This window comes from Ambystoma mexicanum, chromosome 4p, assembly GCF_040938575.1.
Source record: "Ambystoma mexicanum isolate Mex_15411 chromosome 4p, UKY_AmexF1_1, whole genome shotgun sequence".
In the NCBI taxonomy this organism is placed as follows: domain Eukaryota; kingdom Metazoa; phylum Chordata; class Amphibia; order Caudata; family Ambystomatidae; genus Ambystoma; species Ambystoma mexicanum.
Window position 1 is genome coordinate 982,756,781 of NC_090927.1, and position 22,616 is coordinate 982,779,396.

At 46.1% G+C, this 22,616-nt stretch overlaps 1 protein-coding gene across 1 annotated transcript in view; it reads left to right on the forward strand.

The window, feature by feature from the left end:
• The window catches only part of SEC63 (SEC63 homolog, protein translocation regulator), a 1,285,673-nt gene that overhangs the window by 374,437 nt on the left and 888,620 nt on the right, over positions 1-22,616 (forward strand). The window contains exons 9-10 of the mRNA XM_069606555.1: positions 7,709-7,803; positions 7,908-8,040. Of these exons, the coding sequence (XP_069462656.1) occupies positions 7,709-7,803; positions 7,908-8,040 (228 nt within the window). The remainder of the gene's footprint in view (positions 1-7,708; positions 7,804-7,907; positions 8,041-22,616) is intronic.

Genomic DNA, 22,616 nt, shown 5'->3' on the forward strand with positions numbered 1-22,616 from the left:
GACCAAGCCACTCTACTTACAATGATCCTAACAAAACAAACAAACATAGACTGCTTCATAACCTCAATACAAGACCGACTGAATCACGAAGCAGAATTTACAAGAACATGGCAGAATCGTCTAGCCGAAATAGCAAGAACTGATCGACTAGACAAGTAAACTCTCATAGAAACATTGACAACATTTACCACCAAAATAATGGACAACAAAGCCAAAGGACATGTCCAACCGTTCAGGGCCCAAGATCAAGGTACAAGCACCCTCATACAGAACATTCCTCGCCAAAAGGCGAATCTAAAAAAGACCAAACAACCCAATATGAATTTCAAATGCACAACATACCAACTCATCTCCATATCGCCAGTACAGAACCTCCAGCATGCACCCCGTTTGACATTTTTGACCTAACCAAACGCAATCAGCCGGGTAAAGCAACAATTACAAAAGAAACAACCAAAAAAAAAAACATCAAACAGGATCACAAGCCTTTCTGAGAAAACTGCAACTCAACCAAGAGCACAAGTCGAAACCCCACCCCTCAACAACAAAGAATCCCATCAACAACAATAAAACGAGCACTAATCCATTGATCAAAGAAACGACAGACTAATACAAATAATAACAAAAAACGGACACCCCAACCACAAGGAGAATTGATCTCAATCGAAGAACAAGAACCATTAGACGCATTACTGGATGCCATCGACCACGACACTGAGCCTAAAACGCCAACAGCAGTAGACACACAAAATACAACGTTGATTACGTCTTCACTTCAAACTAGCAACAGAGAACATGACTCTCAAGAAGACTCAATGATCATAATAGATGAATACTGTGAGATCTCTTCAACCTCAATCTACACGAACAGCGACGAATCAACGACAAACATGTCACTTGTGTATTCATCAATATCTACTGAAGAATCCTGGTTTTCAACGGAACCTGACGTCCCTTCTGATACCACAGGAAATAAACTGATTGACATGAATACATCTCTAATTAGACCAACATTTACATATCCGCGTCAGGAACCAAGCATATTCAGACTCTCGCTAACTGCTGTAAATCTAAGAGCGGATGAAAAACTAATCTTGAACAGAGTAAACATCCTCCGCTTACTGAACGCTATCCCGACATTGTCGAAGGTTGCTACACAAGACATCGACGTCATACATTTTCCGAATAAGAAAAAGATGGAAACAGTCCACATTGATTTTTATCACAACCAAACAATCCAACTAGTTATGTCTGCCAAAAAACAACTTGCCAAATGGGGCTTCATCATCGAAACAATCCAAGTAACAAGATTTATGGCTCTCAAAGAAAAAAAATTGGATACCAACTTCAGGCCTCAAGTTGCCTCGATTCATCGCAAATATGACCAACAACAATCTTTAAGTAGACCACGAACAACCGATGAACCATACCTAACAAGAAATGACAACCAGTCCAGGCAAACAAATTCACACCAGATAACCAGCATCCCGGAAGTACCAAGGGAGACGATCACCCATAAATATCCGACCAGAAATTCATCATCCAGAAACACTTTCCAAAGTATACAAAGGAAAACCTTTTTATAACAATCAACCTCAAACCGAAATTCAACAACAGAAACAACATTATCTTCATGGAATACGAAAGGGTTCAAACATCTCCTCTCAGAGGGTCCTATAAAACAAAAAACAGCTATAATATTCCTCCAAGAGACTAGGCTATCCACAGAAGTGGTCTGCGATGGGTTTCCCACTTTCATGAACCCGGCAATCAAAGCACAACAAGGCAGACCATCATCTGGCATGGTAATCTTGACTAAGATAGACCCCAACTGGTCAATTGTCAAAAAGAAAAATATCCATCCATGGGCCCAATACACTGTCATCTGTATTTTCATCCCGCCATCCAAACCAGAGCAACCTCCGAATAAAACATACTTAACAATCTTCAACATCTATTGGAACGCAATGTCAATGACTGATAATAAATTCATAGATTCCATCTATGACGAGTACGATAAAATAGCAAACTTTCGCGCAAACTGAGTTTGTAGTCGCCAGCGATTTAAACATCCTCCTCTTCTGAAGGAATTCGTCTAGACACTCAGAAAATATCTCCAAGAGCAAGAAAATGGACCAAAGAGATCGAGATCCGCAATTTAACCCTAACAGAACCGTTAAACACACAAGGTCAAATGCCCCCAACATGGTCCAGTGGCAACTCCAATATGATTGACTATATTTACATCTCTGAAGGAATAAAGAACAACTTAATTACCACTGAAAACTCCACACAATCTAACAGCGATGTTAGAGAGAATTCTCTGTTTAGGCTGAATTTCTTAACCTAGTGAGTCCCCCAGCAGCTTTGCTGGATTTCTGGAGTTCGTTTTTTTTCCTGCCAAGAGTGAGACTCTTTTTCTCCCACTCTTGGACATGATTTGTGGTGTTCCTTTGACTGTTAATGTGTTTTATGGGCTATGGGGTCCTTTACTCCATAGGGTCTCATGTGTTTTTACTATGTGTTACACAGCACCCTCCGTGCAGTGACACAGGGGTGTCATAGTGACACCCCGCCATAGACTCCATACCCTGGGACTGACTGTCTCCCAGGGCATGTAAAGTCACCATTGGCTTTACTAGTCCCAAATTATGAACAGAAACCATTACAAACCATCATATTGTGGACGTACTGGTCGGGGCAATTCGATTGCCCCGGGGTCTGTTAGTCGAGGGGGCATGTCTCCGTCCCCCCTGATCCAGTTTTGGCTGGTGGCAGTGGAAACTACTTTTTATATTCGACCGCAAATATTTTCCTATGGGATTTTCCCATTGTTCGAGGCTACCAACTTTAATTATTTAATTCTCATAGCCTCGAACATACTGCCGGTTTATTTAATTAATATTAATTCTCTGGTTGGTATTTTTTGCCAAGACTCGATTCTAAAATGCCGTTTGTGTTCTCTTCTGTGACTCCAACCCAAGTCGAGCCCTTTGTTCCACTTTTTGGCGGGCTTCTCCACAGAAGCCTCCAAAAGTGGTGCCACTCTGTCTGGGTACCACAGGTAGTGTGGGAGGGGGTTTAGGCACCCTGGACCGAGTTACCTTGGTAACTCAGGTTGCACTCTTGTGTGATTGGCCCAAGTGGTGAGCCGGCCGACTCACCACTTAGCATGTTTGAGTGACAGCTAGGCTGAGTGAATGGGGGATTTCTGCATAAAAGCAGGGCTTTGGGTACTGGAACTTCAGAAGTCGCCACAGGACCTGAGAATCCGACGAGGGAGAAGCTAAGCCGACCTACCACGACGACACCACCAGTGGAGCCCTGCAGAACCGACTCACCACTTCCCGACAGAGAAGATCTCCCGGCTGGAGAGGCTTCTTCCCCTGACTGGTGGGCACAACCAGTTTACCTTTCTTTCTTCGCACCCCAGCCCGGTTTGTGGTTTAACTGCCCATGCCAAGCACCCAGGCAGCAGGATAGCCACTCACCACTGAACCGCAAATCACCGGACCGCTCCTTGTACCCGAGAAACTCAGCGGCTGGTTTCTTCCCTGGCAGTGCAACGGACTCCTGTCTTCCTCCACGACGAGATCCTCTCTTCCCCCGGACGAAGCACCGACTTGCACCCGCTGCCAGGAACAACTGCCCCTGCTGGAGCGTTCTCACCACTTTAAGGTACCATGTCCGCCAGGCCTCCCTTTCTAAAGATTGCTACAAGGTAATAATAACCCCTTAACCTTCTGGACTGGGCTGGCCGCCTTGACCCTCTACTGGTCCCTTTCTTTGGTCCAACTCATTTTTGAACCTTTACAAGACTTTTATGCACTGCAACCGTGTGACCCTGGACACATTTCGTTTGGATCCTCTGAAAGTGGATCCGGCCTTTTGAACTCTAACTTCACGGTTTTACTTTACCTTCCTCCCTTGTTATGTTCTGATAAAAGTGTTGGGATCTGTTTCAACTTGTTCTCTGCTCTTCTCTCCCTTTTAAAAACGAACTATTAGAGTGCCATCTACGTTAAGCGCTCACCGCTGTCTGAAAATAAGTGCGGCTTTACTTAAGACTTGTCTAATATTCTTTTAAGGGATTGTGACCGTGTTTTTGAATTGCTTACTATTAGTGCCTGTGTGTTTTTTCTAGATGTGGTTTTAAATAAATAATTATATCTCTTTTACACCAAGCCCTGGTCAGTGTTTACTTGTTCTACTGTGTTCTCTTGACCTATTGTGAATACTCTGTATACTGCCTAACTCTTCTTGAGGGAAGTCTGACTGCTCAGCCACAGCTACCAAGTGAATCTGTGTGGTACAGACTGCTACCAAGTGGGTTTACTGCCAAACACCTGTAGTCCTAAATCTTTTGCAGTGGTCCCAGAGGGAACTGCACAGGTTTTTGCCTAACACTCATGGCAGAGAAAATGCAATTAATTGGTGGGACCTCAGCGCGTGAGTGATTTTGGGTACACTACACGTCACGATAGGGATAGTGTTACAGACACTCCTATGCCGATGTCCCCTTTCGGTCCCCGAAAGACCAGATGAAATACTCTGCGGTTGCCACTGGATGTCGGACCCTATGCACAGCATGTGAATCTAAGCAGATACAATCATCAGAAATGCTATTACGGTAAATAATGCATGTCATTTTTCAACCCCCATTTGTTTTAATAAAGGTTTGTAACAATAAACAAGACTCCTCTGTGTACTTGTCTAATTCCTGTCTCCTTACATAACCTACAGCTCACCTCTCCTTCCTAAGAGAAGCCTGGCTGCTCTGCCATGCTACCAAAAACCTTGTGTAGTACAGACTTATACTAGCTGTTGGGGCTGGTCTACCAAGGGATAGTTTTATAAAGGCTTACCACAGGTAGACTTTAGGAAAACTCCCCTAACAGGTTACTAGATCATTCAGCCCAGCGTGGGCTTGTCGACCGCATTGACCTTGTAGGTAACCTACTTTCTTCACCCCCTGGTGGGATGCTGGGCTCCATCTCTTCCTGGGTATTCCGGCCTCACTGGCCATGTGGGTTGCATCCTGTTCGGGGTGCTTCTGAGTTATAATTTCTGTGCTAACCACGTACCTGGGTTCCGTCACTGTTTATCTTCGAGGGAGGCTGCTCCAGTAGCTGCAGCACCTAGTTTCCTTGGTCTTAGGCATTCTCGCAGTGGTTCGTTGTTGCTTGTGAATGTTGGTGCTCTGCGGCGGCTCGGTCTCCCACTTCAGGGGACCTGTATACCTTGGGCATTCCATCCTCCAGAACCGTGTAGCATTCCGTGGGCTCCGGAATTCCTCCGCCCACCACATATTCAATGTGGTTGTACCTCCATTCTGGATTGGTTTGGTGCTACAGCGCTGGCTTCCCCTGCATGCAGGCTTGTTCAGACTGGCTCATTTTTCCTCAGAATTTGTCTCTACCTTTTTACCTTTTTTTCTGTAATGACAGAAGCAATGCTATTGATCCTATGTTTTTGGCATCCAGGTTAGCAGCATGTGGTCAACAACAAAGTCCTGCACAGTTAGAGGCATCTAAACATCATCAGCGTGTTGAACCACCCTACCCCCCCCCCCAATATATCCAATAGTTGGGACTCTTGTGGTAAGGGAGATGTTAGACGTTCCACCTGGGGTTTCCTTGTCCCCTAGGGTGTGGGGGGGGTGGGGAGTCGCCCCCAATGAGATCCTGCTTGCCTTGTGTGCTAGGGGAATGTATTTTGTAGCAGGCTCACCTCCTTGGTCTCAAAGGGGTTGGTTCCTCCTTGAGGAGAAAGGAGGTATTCCCTAGATCCGTAACCAGTGGAATAAGGCACACCCCTTGTGCAGATGGGCAGAACCGCAAGTGTTCTCCTCACATGATTCCAGTTGATCACTCTGCGCTTTAAAGAGCAGAAGGGGGAAATGCATTAAATAGCAGGCCCAGCTCCCATTTGACAAGGGAGCTTGTCTGAAGTCTAATGAGAGTCCGCTTATACGTTCCCGTCTGACATATTCTCTGAACTTAAGGCCGCGTTTGAGGGGTAGGGGGTCTAAACTGGATAGGTTAGAACATACGAAGTGGCCCCCGCATCTCCGACCTTGAAAAGTTTGTCTAACTTTTGTAACTTTACACTTGTTTGGCTTTGGCAGAACCTATTGTTATAAAAGCCCTCCGAAAGCAGGGACCTGTTATTTTCACAAGAATATTACTTCATCTAACTTTTGGACCCATCTTCATGTCCCCAGGATCCCCCTCCTAATTTTTTCCCAACTCCTAAGCTACGAGAAAACTTTGAACTCTTGGGCATAGGGCCCCATACAACTTCAGGTTGGATTTCTAAAGTTAGGATTGTAAATCCTGTGAACAGTTGGTGCTAACCTAATCACTTGCCTTCTTTTACAGGTATAGGGGGGTGACATTGTATTTTGCACCAACTACAGTGACTGTATATGTTTTTTAACACCTTGTGTTGTCAGATTTATACCTGCCAATAGTCATTTTTCATGTGTTTTCTGGGCCTATAATAAATGTTATTTTTTATAGCTAAGTGTAATCCTTGGTGTTTCACTGTGTGGACTCATTGTGGACCCCTGACGCCACTCCCCTCCAATTTAGCCTTGTATTTGTTTATTTGTAGAGCGTTTATACACAAGTGAAGTGCTTCAAAGTAGGAAGGGAACAAGGGGATTAAGTTGTCATTCTTACGCCTTGAATATTCTGAATGATCTAACAGCAACAACTAGCATATTGGCATACTAGGCCAGAGGCATTTCTACTGGTATAAGTGTGTGACAATGAGTGGGGAGAGAAGGACATACAGAAACAAAAAAGGTTGGTCTATGCGCCCATGCATGTGTATATCAGGCACAACCAAGCTATGGAGGGGAGACAGAGGGAGGACAGGACCGACAAACCTGCTCTGCCTAGTTAATTGAAGGTTGTGCAAGTGCGCAGACAGGACGTGCGAGAGGGGGGATGGCCTTTCTCCATGCTACCTTGATTGGTGTGGCCTAACTGCCAGAAGTTGCGCCCTGTTCACAATAACAATGGTGGCGTCCTAAACCTCTGGCCACCAGGCCAAGAATCTAACCTTCATTACGGGCAAAATATTTATGCAAAGAAACCACTATCTCAGAGATTCTCTTGCTAAGGGAAACACCTGGACTGTTTTGTTTTCACAACCTCAATTGACTGTTGTATTATCTTCCCCTTTAAACTATCCACAGCATTTTCCTCAAACCCAGACACAACCCCAAATATATGTTGATTCTGTCCTAAATCCTCCTCTGTAACATTTGACAGGCATATCGCAATTTAGAACATTTTTACTGTAGCCAGCCCGCTTGTCTTGGGTTGGCCTTCGCTATCATTCACCATCTCAGTTTTCTCTCTGCTGCCGAATGTCTATGCATCTATCGGCAGTGGAGTGAGGCAGGTGTAAGAATAAATTCAACAATGTAGCAGTAAATCGTCTGTCTGTAGGATAATTGACAGTATCATGCTGGTTCATATAAATCGGTCAGTGACTGAATGGGACCTCAGTGAGAAGCTTGCAGATGCGATTGCGAGTTGGCATTTGGGTACTTGGGAGTGATCAGCATCCTATTCATGACCTAACTATGCTTAACATGTGCTCATAATTGTTTGTTTGTTTTTGGGGAGAAGCTTGGGACTGAGCACTTAAGTCAATATTGTAGTCGATGATCGTAACCTCCCCTTTATCATCCTAGGACTTATAATGGTGCTGTCTGGAGCCTCAGAGTTTGACCCTCAGTATAATAAGGATGCTACAAGTAAACCTACTGATAACATTCTTATACCCCAGGTTTGTTTATTCGTTTACTTTCTTGCATTTATTTTACTATTATATTAAAGACTGCTGTGATCAAAATGTCATGCTTTTCTAACTTCAATGTTCATTGGTTTCAGTTGATCCGGGAGATTGGCAGTATTAATTTGAAGAAGAACGAACCACCACTTACATGCCCTTACAGTTTAAAGGCAAGGGTTCTTTTACTTGCTCATCTCTCAAGGATGAAAATTCCTGAAATTCTTGAAGAAGGTAATTTTTTGTGTATAAAAAAAATCTGGTCATTGCAGAACCAGTTGTGCGCTGATGCATATTTTCATTTATTTTGGGTTGGATAATTTTGGATTTATGAAACGTATTTGTTTAAAACTACTGTATGTGTGTGCACACCTTTTTTAGTCTTGGGGAATATTCAAAGCTCTCAATGTATTGCAGGTAGACTCTTGATTTCCCAATATGATTTTGCATGTAAAGGAGTGCAAATGGATACTTATCCAAGCAGTCACTTTCCAGAATTTAAGACCTTTTGCCCTGTGCCTTTTCAGACTTTCATTCAGAATTGGTGCTGTAACCATGCATTTTTTTATTTATTTTTTAAACTTGTTTTATTGGCATTTGAGTAAAACATAACATAAACCAATCAAAACAAATGCAGCACATTGGTTGATATATCACGGAGCAAAAAGAAATCAACCCAGGGCAAAACTGGGTAAGCCCACACCCACCTTGTACATAATGTAAATCATTTCTCAAATCACACCGCTGAATGTTAGGCAGAAACCTGTGCAGTTCCCTCTGGGACCACTGCAAAAGATTTAGGACTACAGGTGTTTGGCAGTAAAACCACTTGGTAGCAGTCTGTACCACACAGATTCACTTGTTAGCGGTGGCTGAGCAGTCAGACTTCCCTCAAGAAGAGTTAGGCAGCATACAGATTATTCACAATTGGTCAAGAGCACACAATAGAACAAGTAAACACTGACCAGGGCTTGGTGTAAAAGAGAGATCATTATTTATTTAAAACCACATCTAGAAAAACACACAGGCACTAGTAGTAAGCAATTCAAAAACACGGTCACTAAGAGATATACACTCCCTTAAAAGAATATTAGACAAGTCTTAAGTAAAGCCCACTTATTTTCAGACAGCGGTGAGCGCTCAACGTAGATGGCACTCTAATAGTTTGTTTTAAAAGGGAGAGAAAAGCAGAGAACAAGTTGAAATAGATCCCAACACTTTTACAAGAACATAACAAGAGAGGAAGGCAAGGTAAAACCGTGAATTCAGAGTCAGTAGGCTGGATCCGCTTTAATGGGATCGTAACGAAATGTGTCCAAGGTCACACGGTTGCAGTGCACAAAGTCTTGTGATGGTTCAAAAAAGAAGTTGGACCAAGGAAAGGGACCAGTTAGAGGGTCAAGGCGGCCAGCCCAATCCAGAAGGTTAAGGAGTTATTATTACCTTGTAGCAATCTTTAGAAAGGGAGGCCTGGCGGACATGGTACCTTAAAGTGGTGAGAACACTCCAGTGGGGGCAGTTGTTCCTGGCAGCGGATGCAAGTCGGTGCCTCGTCCGGGGGAAGAGAGGATCTCGTCGTGGAGGAAAACAGGAGTCCGTTGCACTGCCAGGGAAGAGACCAGCCGCGGAGTTTCTCAGGTGAAAGGAGCGGTCCGTTGATTCGCGGTTCAGTGGTGAGTGGCTATCCGGCCGCCGGGGTGTTTGGCACGGGCAGTTCGACCACAAACCGGTCTGGGGTGCGAAGAAAAGAAGGTAAACTGGTTGTGCCCACCAGTCAGGGGAAGAAGCCTCTCCAGCCGGGAGATCTTCTGTCGTCGGGAAGTGGTGAGTCAGTTCTGCAGGGCTCCACCGGTGGTGTCGTCGTGGTAGGTCAGCTCAGCTTCTCCCTCGTCGGATTCTCAGGTCCTGTGGCGACTTCTGAAGTTCCAGTCCCCAAAGCCCTGCTTTTATGCAGAAAACCCCCATTCACTCAGCCTAGCTGTCACTCAAACATGCTAACTGGTGAGCCGGCTGGCTCACCACTTGGGCCAATCACGAAAGAGTGCGACTTGAGTTACCAAGGTAACTCAGTCCAGGGTGCCTAAACCCCCTCCCACACCCCCTGTGGTACCCAGACAGAGTGGCACCACTTTTGGAGGCTTCTGTGGCGAAGCCCGCAAAAAAGTGGAACAAAGGGCTCGACTTGGGTTGGAGTCCCAGAAGAGAACACAAACACCATTTTGGAATCGAGTCTTGGCAAAAAATACCAACCGGAGAATTAATATTAATTAAATAAACCGGCGGTATGTTCGAGGCTATGAGAATTAAATAATTAAAGTTGGTAGCCTCGAAAAATGGGAAAATCCCATAGGAAAATATGCGCAGTCGAATATAAAAAGCAGTTTCCACTGCCACCAGCCAAAACTCGATCAGGGGGGATGGAGACGTGCCCCCTCGACTAACAGACCCCGGGGCAATCGAATTGCCCCGACCAGTACGTCCACAATATGATGGTTTGTACTGGCTTCTGTTAATAATTTGGGACTAGTAAAGCCAATGGTGACTTTACATGCCCTGGGAGACAGTAGTCAGTCCCAGGGTATGGAGTCTGTGGTTGGGTGTCACTATGACACCCCTGTGTTACTGCACGGAGGGTGCTGTGTAACACATAGTAAAAACACATGACATCCTATCGAGAAAAGGACCCCATAGCCCATAAAACACAAGCAGTCAAAGGAATACCATAAATCATGTCCAAGAGTGGGAGAAAATAGAGTCTCACTCTTGGCAGGAGGAAAAAACAAACTCCAGAAATCCAGCAAAGCTGCTGGGGGACTCACTAGGTTAGGAAATTCAGCCTAAAGAGAGAATTCTCCCTAACACTGAATCACATCAGCCAGTCTCCTCCCACTTACGCCATATTGTCAGGAATGTATTTGGGCTCCCTCAAGCATTGTATATTCTCCTTTTCATAGGACAAACACACGTCCATATCAGTTATCCACTTGTCACGTGTGGGCACCTACGGTCCCCTCAAAACATGGCTATATTTCTTTTTGCCAAAATAGCTGTGTTCGAAATCAGTAGTATATCCTAATGGTTGTAGGAATGGGTACGCCAAATGCCCAGCAACAGCAGCTTGGAATTTGCAGATATCTGCTCACCAATCACCCCAGCAAGTTTATTCAGGACCCTGCCCCAGAAACGTTGGATAAGCAGGCATTCCCATATAATATGGAAAAAGGTACCATCTGCCTAGCCACATTTTAGGCTCCGCTCGTGGACGGCCCGGCCCCATCTAAAAAGCAGTGTACGAGTATTGTATACTCTGTGCAGAATCTTAAGTTGCATGAGGCGAAAACCAAGAGGAAATTGCCACCTCCCTTGGGGACATCAGGGCCTCAACCCAGTCCTCTTGGTCTATGGCCCCCAATTCCGCCTCCCATTTGTGCTGTAACCCAACTAATCCTGGTGTGGAGAAAAAAGACAAACATTAATGCATGACAGAGGTAACCTTCTCAGGAATTTGCTGTGTGACAATGTTGGTATCCAACGGGGAGCAGGGCGGGAGATCCTGTGTCAGGAATTGGGGCTGGGGCAGGAAAAGGCATGCAGTTCGTGTAATGCGCTAGGTTGGTAGTAAAAACTACATTTCCCAGCAGCCCTGGGCAGAACTGTAGTTATGGGCTTCGTGCGCCTGATCAGCTGTGTTTAATGAGACAGACTATTTAATATGCTGGCTGCCCATGCTCGGGTGCAGATTATTAATGTTTTCTGGCACGGGCGATCACAGCGGTTTGCTCAAGGAAAACTGGAACTGGGAGGAATGCTGCAGTATCTTCAGCCCGGGCCACTGCAGTGACGATTGAAGACGGTCTGGCAAGTGCTGTGCCCTACATCTTCAGATCCGGTTTGCCTCACGGGGCCCCGGCCACTCAGATAAGTGCCTGCATGTGGCGTATACTGTTATGTCATGTACTAAATGTGTGCTTGGCGCACATGTGATTCTGCAGGGGTAAAGGGCTACGGCTGCACGACCGACAGCATCTCGTTGACGAGGCGGGGTAGAACGTTCATGTGGCAGGCAGGCATTTTTGTATCTTTGAGACATTATAACCGCGGGGAAAGCGCGCCTAGTAAATGAGGTGCTAATTGAAGTTTACCATCCTTGCATGAGGAGATAGGTGAAACCCTCGAATGTTCTAAACTGTCAAGTTTGCTTTTTGTGGCTTGCCCAAAGGGCCATGCGTTTGTTATTTCATGGAGGGTAAAACCCTTGTGTGTGCCATTCCGCTTGCTCTTGTGTAAATCTGTGTTACACATGCTGCAAACCATTTCATTTTTTGTGTTGCTAGGCTGCATTGGGCTTTATGCAATGTGCCTTTTAGGCAAGATTGTATGCAGTACCCTTTGGGTGCACTACAACAACCCTGACCTCCTGGCAATAGGAACCCAACCTTTGGTTTAAATCTGTACTACACAGGTTGGTAGTGTGTTGAGCAGCCAGGCTTATCTCAAGGGTGGTCAATGTGAGCAGTAGGGGAGTTGCACAGAGATTCAGTGACAGATATTCAAGTAAACTCTTACACACAAGGTTTCTTGATTAAGCAATTATTAAACAGTCGGTTTGAGTAATCCTTCTTCAGAAGGGGCAATATAATAGTAACAAACAAATATACTCCAAAATACACACTCATAGATTCTCTAGATCAGCAAGTACCCATTTGGGATGGCACACAGCAGACACTTCCTACACCCTCAGGTGACCTAAATAGCTAGGACACTGTGGACATTAATATATTAATGTGTGTTAGGCAAGATTTTATGCAGTACCCATAGGGTGCACTACAACAACCCTGACCTGACCTCCTGGCAGTAGTAACCCAAGTCTGTATACACAGGTTGGTAGTGTGGACGAGTAGCCAGACTTATCTCAAGAGGGGTCAATGTGAGCTGTAGGGGTTACACAGAGGTTCATAGTGACAAGTATCCATGCAAACACTTACACACAGGGTTTCTTGATAAGACAATTATTCATTTATTTACCAGTCAGTTAATGTAAGCCTTCTTCAGAAGGGAGCACTGTAAAACACCACACAAATATACTTCAGAATTACACAATCTCTTAGTTCAGAATCCGTAAATACCCATTTGGGATGGCATACAGCAGTGACCTACACCCAAAGGTGACTTTAATTGCTTGGGTGCTGTTGACATTAATGTATTACTGTTGGCATTCAGAATTAGTTAACAGCAAGTAAAAAGGAAAAGATTATTGGAGCAAACAAGTTACCACAAATATTTCTTAAGCAGGCAAATACTTTCAGATCCCCCAATAAGAGTCATTCAGTTAAAACCGGCTACGCCAAAGTCAATAGGCAAGAGTCTAGATGGGCTGAAGCACTTCTTTGAAGGTAAGTAGACAAGTCTTTGCAGTTTTTCAGAAGTCTTTGAAGCAAAAGATGAATCAATGTAGGGGCACACGCTGTTAGACTTGTGAGTAGTAGAAGATGCAAGCAATTCTACAGCAAGAGGTAAGTTTTCTTAGACTTGGTACAGTACCTTTTTAAAATGAAGAAAAGATGCAGAAGATGACTCCTGTTCCTGTGCAGCTCTGCAGATCTCACTGTTCCTGGGTCTCAGTCCTGAGGACAAGAGGGAGGATGTTGGAACTCCTGCACTACACTGGGACAGTGAAAAATTGCAACCGGCAAACTTCACTTTGAGTAGCTGTTCACTGTTTCAGCTCGCCGCTTCTACTGCAAATAGCAACACTGCGGTTTCTGGCTGTTGAGATGGGCTTTCCTTGCGTCTGGGGTCCAGCACTCTGTTGAGGTGGCTCAGGTTCATTCAGTCCTGCTTCCTGGGAGTCTGGAGGATCTTCCTGGAGCTCTTGGCCAAGTTAAAAGCAACCCCAACAAACCGGTGGTCCTCTCCCTGGCTCTATGGTTGCCACCAGCAACTCTGTGAAAATTCAACCAGCTCTGAGATGGATGTCCAGGTGGCTTACTTTGGAGTTGATTGGTCCCACCAACTCAAGGGAAGAAGTTGTCCTTGCAGGGCTTCTCTAGTCGAGACTAATTCAGAGCTTCCGCACAGCCGCAGGGCTTCACCGGGCAAACCAACAGTTCAGGAGTTGCACCAGGCGTCTTTTCCAAGTTCTTATTTGGATTCCTTCGTCCAGTGGTCGACTCTGCCTTCCAAGCCAAAAAGGCCTGCCCTGGGATTGCGGGCTCCCTTAATGTCATGATCTCTGCTTCCAAAAGGTCAGGGTTTTCCCAACTCCCTTGGAAGCAGATCCATAACCCAGGTTCCGAGTGCCAACCAGTCCCAATTGGGACCTTTTGGACCCAGTCCTGGCGCCAGTGGCACCAGGCTCATAAATATGCCCAGTCCCAGCGCTGGAAGCGCCGGGCTCATAATGCTTGGGTGGACTTACCTGCAGCAGACCATGCTGCTTACTTGCCTGCCAGTTGAGCCTCTGATCCTCTTCTGTTTGGAACTACTTTTCCTGTTGGGTGGGGCAGGAGCCACTCCCTAGGTTCAGAACACTGGAACTCTTCTGGAAAGCAGGAACTCTTTTCTTACCTAGGCGTGGCTGTGGAAGGAGACACCTAAGCACTACAGGAGGCTATTTAAACCACACCCGATGGATCAATCTTGCTTTGCGTTATTCTGCATCCTCTGCAGCAGAACGCTCATCGTGTCTTCTGCATCTGATCCTGGGCCTAAGGAAAAGGGCTTACCATCCTGAATCCAGTCTTCAGCAACACCTATAAAGAACAGGTTAGCATTACGGTCTTCAGTGACAGCGCTTCACGTACCTGGTCCATCGGCTGTCACCAACGCCTCGCGCTGCATTCCGGCATCTGAAAGACAAAGGCTTACCTACTCTTCGTGTGCTCCGGAGGTCTTCGCACTGCATTCCGGCATCTGAAAGACAAAAGCTTACCAACTCTTTGCACGCTCCGGAGGCCTTCGGCGCTGCATCCCGCATCTGAAAGACAAAACAAGGTGCGTTTAAAGACATTGGGGAACTTTGATACTCACGTGCCATTACTCCTTTCCACATCTAACCCAGTGGGTATTCCGGCACCCTGCAGCCGCTCCGAACTTGTACCTGCAAAATAAAAAGACAGTTAGAGCGCATCGTGAAGCAGGCAACAAGCGCTTACTTACGTGCTTCCAGGCGCTTCTACTCATCACACGGGCTCCATCTTCAACTCACTTCAGCCCGTCATCCGCCATCGCCGGAACCCTGCAAAACAAGAGGCATCATTACTAAAGACTTTTAAAGACATTAGAATTACTCGAAACTTACCGTTCGTGCAGTAAACGACAGACATCAGTCCTCTGAAGTCAAGAGGCCTGCTCCCCTTATCCAGTGAAGAAACTGGTTACAGCACCCTGCCCCGAGGCAGATGGAGAGCACGGCGTTCACTTACCTAAGGTGAGAGCGTTAACTTTTGGGGTTCTACAGGAGAAGAGAAAGGGAAGAAGAGAGAGACATTCAATAACCCAGTTCATTAATCCCATATTTTCTATCTGCAGACATCTTACCCTTCGAGTCAGACATACAGTGCACAGAGGTCCAGCCCAAAGAGCCAGCCGTGTGTTACACATCACCTTTGAAGATACGGTATACGCCCAGTCAAGACCGGCGCCTCTACGGGAATCAGGTGAGCGTTACAGAACGCAAAGCCTACCGCAAAACTCCCGTCCAGGCGCTATGGAAACCTCGGATACCGACCAGCTAGCCCAGTTACTTGGGGAACTAAGGGCAGAAGTGCATGCAGCCCGTCGGGAAACTAACGCTCTAAGAAGGGAACTGATTATTTCTAAGGAGCGAACAGATGATCTCGCTAGACAATTGCTACAGTCACAAGCCGGACAGACCCCGTTACCCGCATCTGGGGGAAATCTTCCTTCTACATCCTCTATGAATCCAGTGCAGATCAACCTACCTGGGAATGTACCTCTGGCTCCGCCCGAACGATTTTCTGGTGACCCAAAGAGGTTTGCAGTATTTATCAATCAGTGCCGGTTGCATTTCTTATGCCGGCCAGCAGCCTTTCCAACTGATCAAGCTAAAGTAGCTTTCGTGCTTTCGTACCTTAGTGGCAATGCGGCAGACTGGTCGATCCCACTAGTAAATCAAGATGATCCGGTCCTCCATGATTTTCAAGCTTTTCAGCTCAGTATGGAAAAACTGTTCGCAAGACATTCACAGGGGCAGGCCTTGGACAATGAGCTTCTTTCGTTGCGACAAGGTAATCAAGACCTTTTGGCTTATATTGCGTCTTTCAACAGACTGATAGTGGAAACTCAATGGCCTGAGGACAAAAGGATTACGCTGTTTTATAGAGGTCTATGTGGAGAGCTCAAAGATGTGTTAGCCCAAGTAGTGAATCCCCCACAAGATTGTTCGGACTATATAGACTTAGTCGTTCAAATAGATCACAGACTGCAGAACAGGAAGGCCGATCGTTCCAAGTTTGATGCTCGAGTATTTTCCAAACCGCCGACTCCTTCCAAAGGAGTAGACTCCGGGGAACCCATGCAAATAGGGGGCCTGAAAGGTCCTCTAACACAAAAGGAGCGGGAAAGGAGAAAACAGTTGCAATTATGCCTCTATTGCGGAAACTCAGGGCACTTTCTTCGAGACTGTCCGGTGAAACCTGCCAAGAAGGCAGTAGGAGCTGCAGTTACCAAAGTTACAAACTCTGAGCAGGGAAACGACCTCGCCCGACAAGAATAGAGGTCCTCTTGCCGAGCGTGAAAACCAGTTCCGTGACCTCGCATTTCGTGATACCTATGGTCCTCATTAGCCCTGATAATCCGGATCGATTACATGCAATTGAAGCTTACGTCGACAGCGGTGCCATCGGCAATATGTGGATCATGAAATGGTTTTGAGGATGAATCTAACTCTTTGTCCCAAGGCTGTAAAGGACGTCATTACTACGGTGGATGGAACGGAGATAGCCTCCGGACCAGTAACGCATACCACTCAAGAAGTGACGCTAGTAAGTCAAGATGGACACCATGAGAAGATCGTGTTCGATGTGATCAAGGCTCCTCAGTTTCAGATTATTCTAGGAATACCTTGGTTAGAGAAACACAATCCTCTGATCGATTGGCGAGCAAGAACGGTCCAGTTTCCAGAATGTGTCTCTACTTGTCACCCTCCACCTGGTGTTGCACTGGCAGCAATTTCTTCAGAGACTTCCCCAGTTACCTCCCGAATACCTAGAATACCAAGATGTTTTCCGGAAGGATCAGGCTAACTCTCTACCTCCTCATAGGTCTTATGACTGCCAGATAGACCTGATACCTGGATCTACTCCTCCTTGTAGTAGAATTTATGCCCTCACCGAGCCTGAGAACCTTCACCTTCGACAATACCTGGATCAATACCTGGCAAATGGGTTTATTCATCCTTCCAAGTCCCCTGCTTCTTCAGCTTTGTTCTTCGTTCCAAAAAAGGAAGGAGACCTTAGAACTTGTATAGATTATCGCTCCCTGAACCAGATCACCGTCAAGAATAGATATCCGTTACCTTTGATCCCTGAACTCCTGGACCAAGTCAGAAAAGCATGCATATATACAAAGCTGGATCTTAGAGGAGCCTACCACTTGGTACGAGTAAAAGAGGGCGATGAATGGAAGACGGCCTTCCGCACCAAATATGGGCTATTTGAATATCAGGTCATACCCTTCGGACTTTGCAATGCCCCAGCCGCCTTTCAATATTTTATGAACGATGTCCTCAGAGAGCTCATAGATGTGTGTGTTGTTGTTTACATTGACGACATCCTCGTTTATTCTTCATCGGAATCTGAACATCGGAAACACGTGAAAATGGTCCTCGAAAGATTGCGTCAACACAAACTTTTCGCTAAGTTGGAAAAATGTGTTTTCAACGTGACTGAAGTTGAATTCTTGGGATTCATATTATCACCTAGCGGAGTGCGTATGGATTCAAAGAAGGTCGATGCAGTTCTCAAATGGCCATCACCATCCTCCGTAAAAGGTGTGCAAAGCATGTTAGGCTTCGCTAACTTTTACCGCAGGTTTATCCCCGAATTTTCTCATAGTCCAGCCCATCACTGCCTTGTTAAAGAAAAACAAACGTTTTGAATGGTCTACCGAGGCGGAACAAGCTTTCCAGGATTTGAAGACTAAATTCATCTCTGCACCAATCTTAAAACACCCTCGCCCCGAACTCCCCTACATCGTGGAAACTGATGCTTCAAGCCTTGCCATGGGGGCAGTTCTATCACAAAAGGACCCGGTAACCAATCAGTTGCATCCCGTGGCATTTTGGTCCCGCAAATTCTCGCCTCCTGAAATCAATTACACGATTACTGACAAGGAACTTCTGGCTATCAAGTCTGCCTTTAAGGCTTGGCGGCATTATCTGCTGGGGGACTGACACACCGTTACTGTGATTACGGATCACCAAAACCTGCAATATTTGAAAACCGCAAAAGCCCAATCCTCTAGACAACTCCGTTGGGCATTATTCTTTGCCGAGTTTGACTTCATAATTACCTATCGACCTGGTACAAAAAACGGTAAAGCTGATGCCCTTTCTCGGATGGGAGTGGAAGAACACTTGATCAACCCTAAACCTGTACCAATCATTCCCGAACAAAGAATTCTGGGTGTAATCGCCACACAATCCATAGAGGAAGTTAAGGATAAAGCCAGGCAACTTGTAACTCCAGCAGACATACAGAATTGGCATCTGCAGGGAAAGGACTTTGCAGTAAAGGACAACTTATTGTATTTCCAAGAACGATTATACCTGCCCAGCACAGATTTACAGAAAAAAGTAATCTCTTGTTATCACGATTCTTTAATGGAAGGACATCCCGGTATGGCCAAGACCTCAGAAAAGATCAAGCGCTACTTCTGGTGGCCGTCTTGGAAAAAAGATATCAGAGACTTTATAATGTCCTGTGGAGTATGCGCCCAAAACAAGAGTCAAAAGGAAAGACCAGCAGGCCTCTTACGCCCTATTGACATCCCACCTCGCCCTTGGCATACGCTTTCTATGGACTTCATCACCGATCTACCTCCATGCTCCGGATACAATACGATTCTAGTAATCGTGGACTTATTCTTCAAGATGGCGCATTTCATTCCGCTCAAAGGCTTGCCAACAGCAGCAACTCTGGCCCGAGAATTTCTCGAAAACATCGTCCGACTGCACGGTTTTCCTTCGGTTCTAATTTCGGATCGAGGTAGTCAATTTATTTCTCATTTTTGGCGAAGTTGCTGTCGGTCGGCTCAAATTGATGTGAGACTATCGACCAGTCACCACCCTCAGACCGACGGACAAACCGAGAGGACCAATCAAACTCTGGAACAGTATTTACGCTGCATGCTGCAACAAACTGAAAAAACTTGGAAAGACATCCTTTGGATAGCCGAATATGCCTACAATAACTCTGTCCATTCGGGAACTGGGAAAACCCCTTTTTTTCTTTTATACGGCAGTCACCCTCAAACCTCGGAGTTGGATCCCCTCCAAGATCGTGAAACACCAGCAGTAGACTACCTGCATTCTACAATCACCCAAGCCTTTAAGGAAGCTGTTTCTCACCTTCAAAGGGCTAAAGAACAATACAAGAAAGGAGCAGATCAACATCGGAAGGAAGCCCCTCAATATCAAGTAGGGGATCAAGTCTGGTTATCCACCAAATATTTACCTCTAAAAGGGCCACGCACATTCAACCCAAGATACCTTGGTCCCTATTCCATCACTACCATAGTAAACCGAGTAGCGGTCAAGTTGGACTTGCCCCCGCACATGAAGATAAATCCGGTCTTCCACGTCTCTCTATTAAAACCCGTGCAACCTCAAACCCGACTAACTAAATCTCCAAAACCCATCCTAGTTGATGGAGAACTCGAGTGTGAAGTCAAAAGCATTCTGGACTCCAAGATCTCCAAATCTAAACTATTTTACCTAATTGACTGGAAAGGCTACGTCCCCCAAGAGAGATCCTGGGAACCTGCTGAATATGTCCACGCTCCTCGCCTAATCAAAAGATTTCACCGAACATTTCCTGACAAGCCAAAACCCCCGGAGAAGCCCGGTTTGGGAGGGGCCTTGAGGGGGGGTACTGTCATGATCTCTGCTTCCAAAAGGTCAGGGTTTTCCCAACTCCCTTGGAAGCAGATCCATAACCCAGGTTCCGAGTGCCAACAGTCCCAATTGGGACCTTTTGGACCCAGTCCTGGCGCCAGTGGCACCAGGCTCATAAATATGCCCAGTCCCAGCGCTGGAAGCGCCGGGCTCATAATGCTTGGGTGGACTTACCTGCAGCAGACCATGCTGCTTACTTGCCTGCCAGTTGAGCCTCTGATCCTCTTCTGTTTGGAACTACTTTTCCTGTTGGGTGGGGCAGGAGCCACTCCCTAGGTTCAGAACACTGGAACTCTTCTGGAAAGCAGGAACTCTTTTCTTACCTAGGCGTGGCTGTGGAAGGAGACACCTAAGCACTACAGGAGGCTATTTAAACCACACCCGATGGTTGAATCTTGCTTTGCCTTATTCTGCATCCTCTGCAGCAGAACGCTCATCGTGTCTTCTACATCTGATCCTGGGCCTAAGGAAAAAGGCTTACCATCCTGAATCCAGTCTTCAGCAACACCTATAAAGACAAGAAAGAACAGGTTAGCATTACGGTCTTCAGTGACATCGCTTCACTTACCTGGTCCATCGGCTGTCACCAACGCCTCGCGCTGCATTCCGGCATCTGAAAGACAAAGGCTTACCTACTCTTCGTGCGCTCCGGAGGTCTTCGCACTGCATTCCGGCATCTGAAAGACAAAAGCTTACCAACTCTTTGCACGCTCCGGAGGCCTTCGGCGCTGCATCCCGCATCTGAAAGACAAAACAAGGTGCGTTTAAAGACATTGGGGAACTTTAATACTCACGTGCCATTACTCCTTTCCACATCTAACCCAGTGGGTATTCCGGCACCCTGCAGCCGCTCCGAACTTGTACCTGCAAAATAAAAAGACAGTTAGAGCGCATCGTGAAGCAGGCAACAAGCGCTTACTTACGTGCTTCCAGGCGCTTCTACTCATCACACGGGCTCCATCTTCAACTCACTTCAGCCCGTCATCCGCCATCGCCGGAACCCTGCAAAACAAGAGGCATCATTACTAAAGACGTTAAAGACATTAGAATTACTCGAAACTTACCGTTCGTGCAGTAAACGACGGACAGCAGTCCTCTGAAGTCAAGAGGCCTGCTCCCCTTATCCAGTGAAGAAACTGGTTACAGCACCCTGCCCCGAGGCAGATGGAGAGCACGGCGTTCACTTACCTAAGGTGAGAGCGTTAACCTTTGGGGTTCTACAGGAGAAGAGAAAGGGAAGAAGAGAGAGACATTCAATAACCCAGTTCATTAATCCCATATTTTCTATCTGCAGACATCTTACCCTTCGAGTCAGACATACAGTGCACAGAGGTCCAGCCCAAAGAGCCAGCTGTGTGTTACACATCACCTTTGAAGATACGGTATACGCCCAGTCAAGACCGGTGCCTCTACGGGAATCAGGTGAGCGTTACACTTAACCCCTTGCCCAGTGTCCTAGTTGGTCACCTCAGGGTGTAGGAAGTGTCTGTGTGCCCTCCCAAATGACTATCTACTGATTTATTGAAACTGAGAATGCGTATTTTTTGAAGTATATTTTTGTGTTACATATATAGCTCCCTTCTAAAGAAGTCTTATTCAAACTGACTGTTAAATAATTGTTTAATCAGGAAACCTTGAGTGTAACAGTTTATTTGGATACTCGTCACTGTGCTACAACCCTATCAGCTCACATTGACCCCTCTTGAGATAAGCCTGGCTGCTCAGTCACTCTACCAACTTGTGTAGTCCATGCTTGTATCAAAGGTTGGGTTAACTATTGCCAAGAGGACAAGACTGGTGCAGTCTCCCACAGGGCACTGCATACAATCTTGCCAAACACACTGTCTCTGATGCCTTACATGAGGACCATGTACGACCCACCTCACGCCTAGTTCGCTTAAATACTGACGCAAGCGTTGGAGGGAACTGTTCAACAGGACTCCTCCTCAGTACATCAAGGACTACAGCTGGCAGAAGACAAAAGGTAGGTGTTATTTTCCAAAGCACACCGCAGAGGTGACTCTTTCGAATGGATTGTGTCCTCCCACGTATTCCTTATCTTTGATAAATCCAGTTCCAGCTTGCTGGCCTCGGAAAATAAATTCCACAGTAGAGGGGGCTGCGCCTTGACGTCCCTCGAGTCGGTGTCCCTCGAAGGCCTCCGTATCGGTGTAGACGTCACCATAGGTATAAATAGTCTCGCACAGCGTCCGTTGCTCAGTTCCGTTTACCACACTTCGTAAGCTTCGGAGACGCAAGGCTCAGTTCTTCTACTCTTCAGAAATCTTCGAAATTTCGAAAGTCTACAATATATACGATGGCATCTTCGTCCGAAGCATCAACGCCATGATCCGCCTTAACATTTTTTCGAGATTGTGGTAAAAAGATGTCACTTACGGATCCTCACAGGATCTGTTTGTGGTGCCTGGGATCAGAGCACCAGTGTTCGGAATGTGAGGACTGCATGTCTATGACGGCGAAAGCCTTGAAGGAGTGTAACGGGAAGTTAGAAAGAGGTAAGGCAGTTAAATCTTCTACCCCTTCAAAATTGTCCTCGGCTGAGTCGAGACATTAGTCTCCCCACCATCGAAAGAAACATTCCCGATCGAGATCTCGAAGCGGTTCCCATCACTCTTCGAGATTGAGACACTCTAAAAAGAGGCGTCCTAGATCT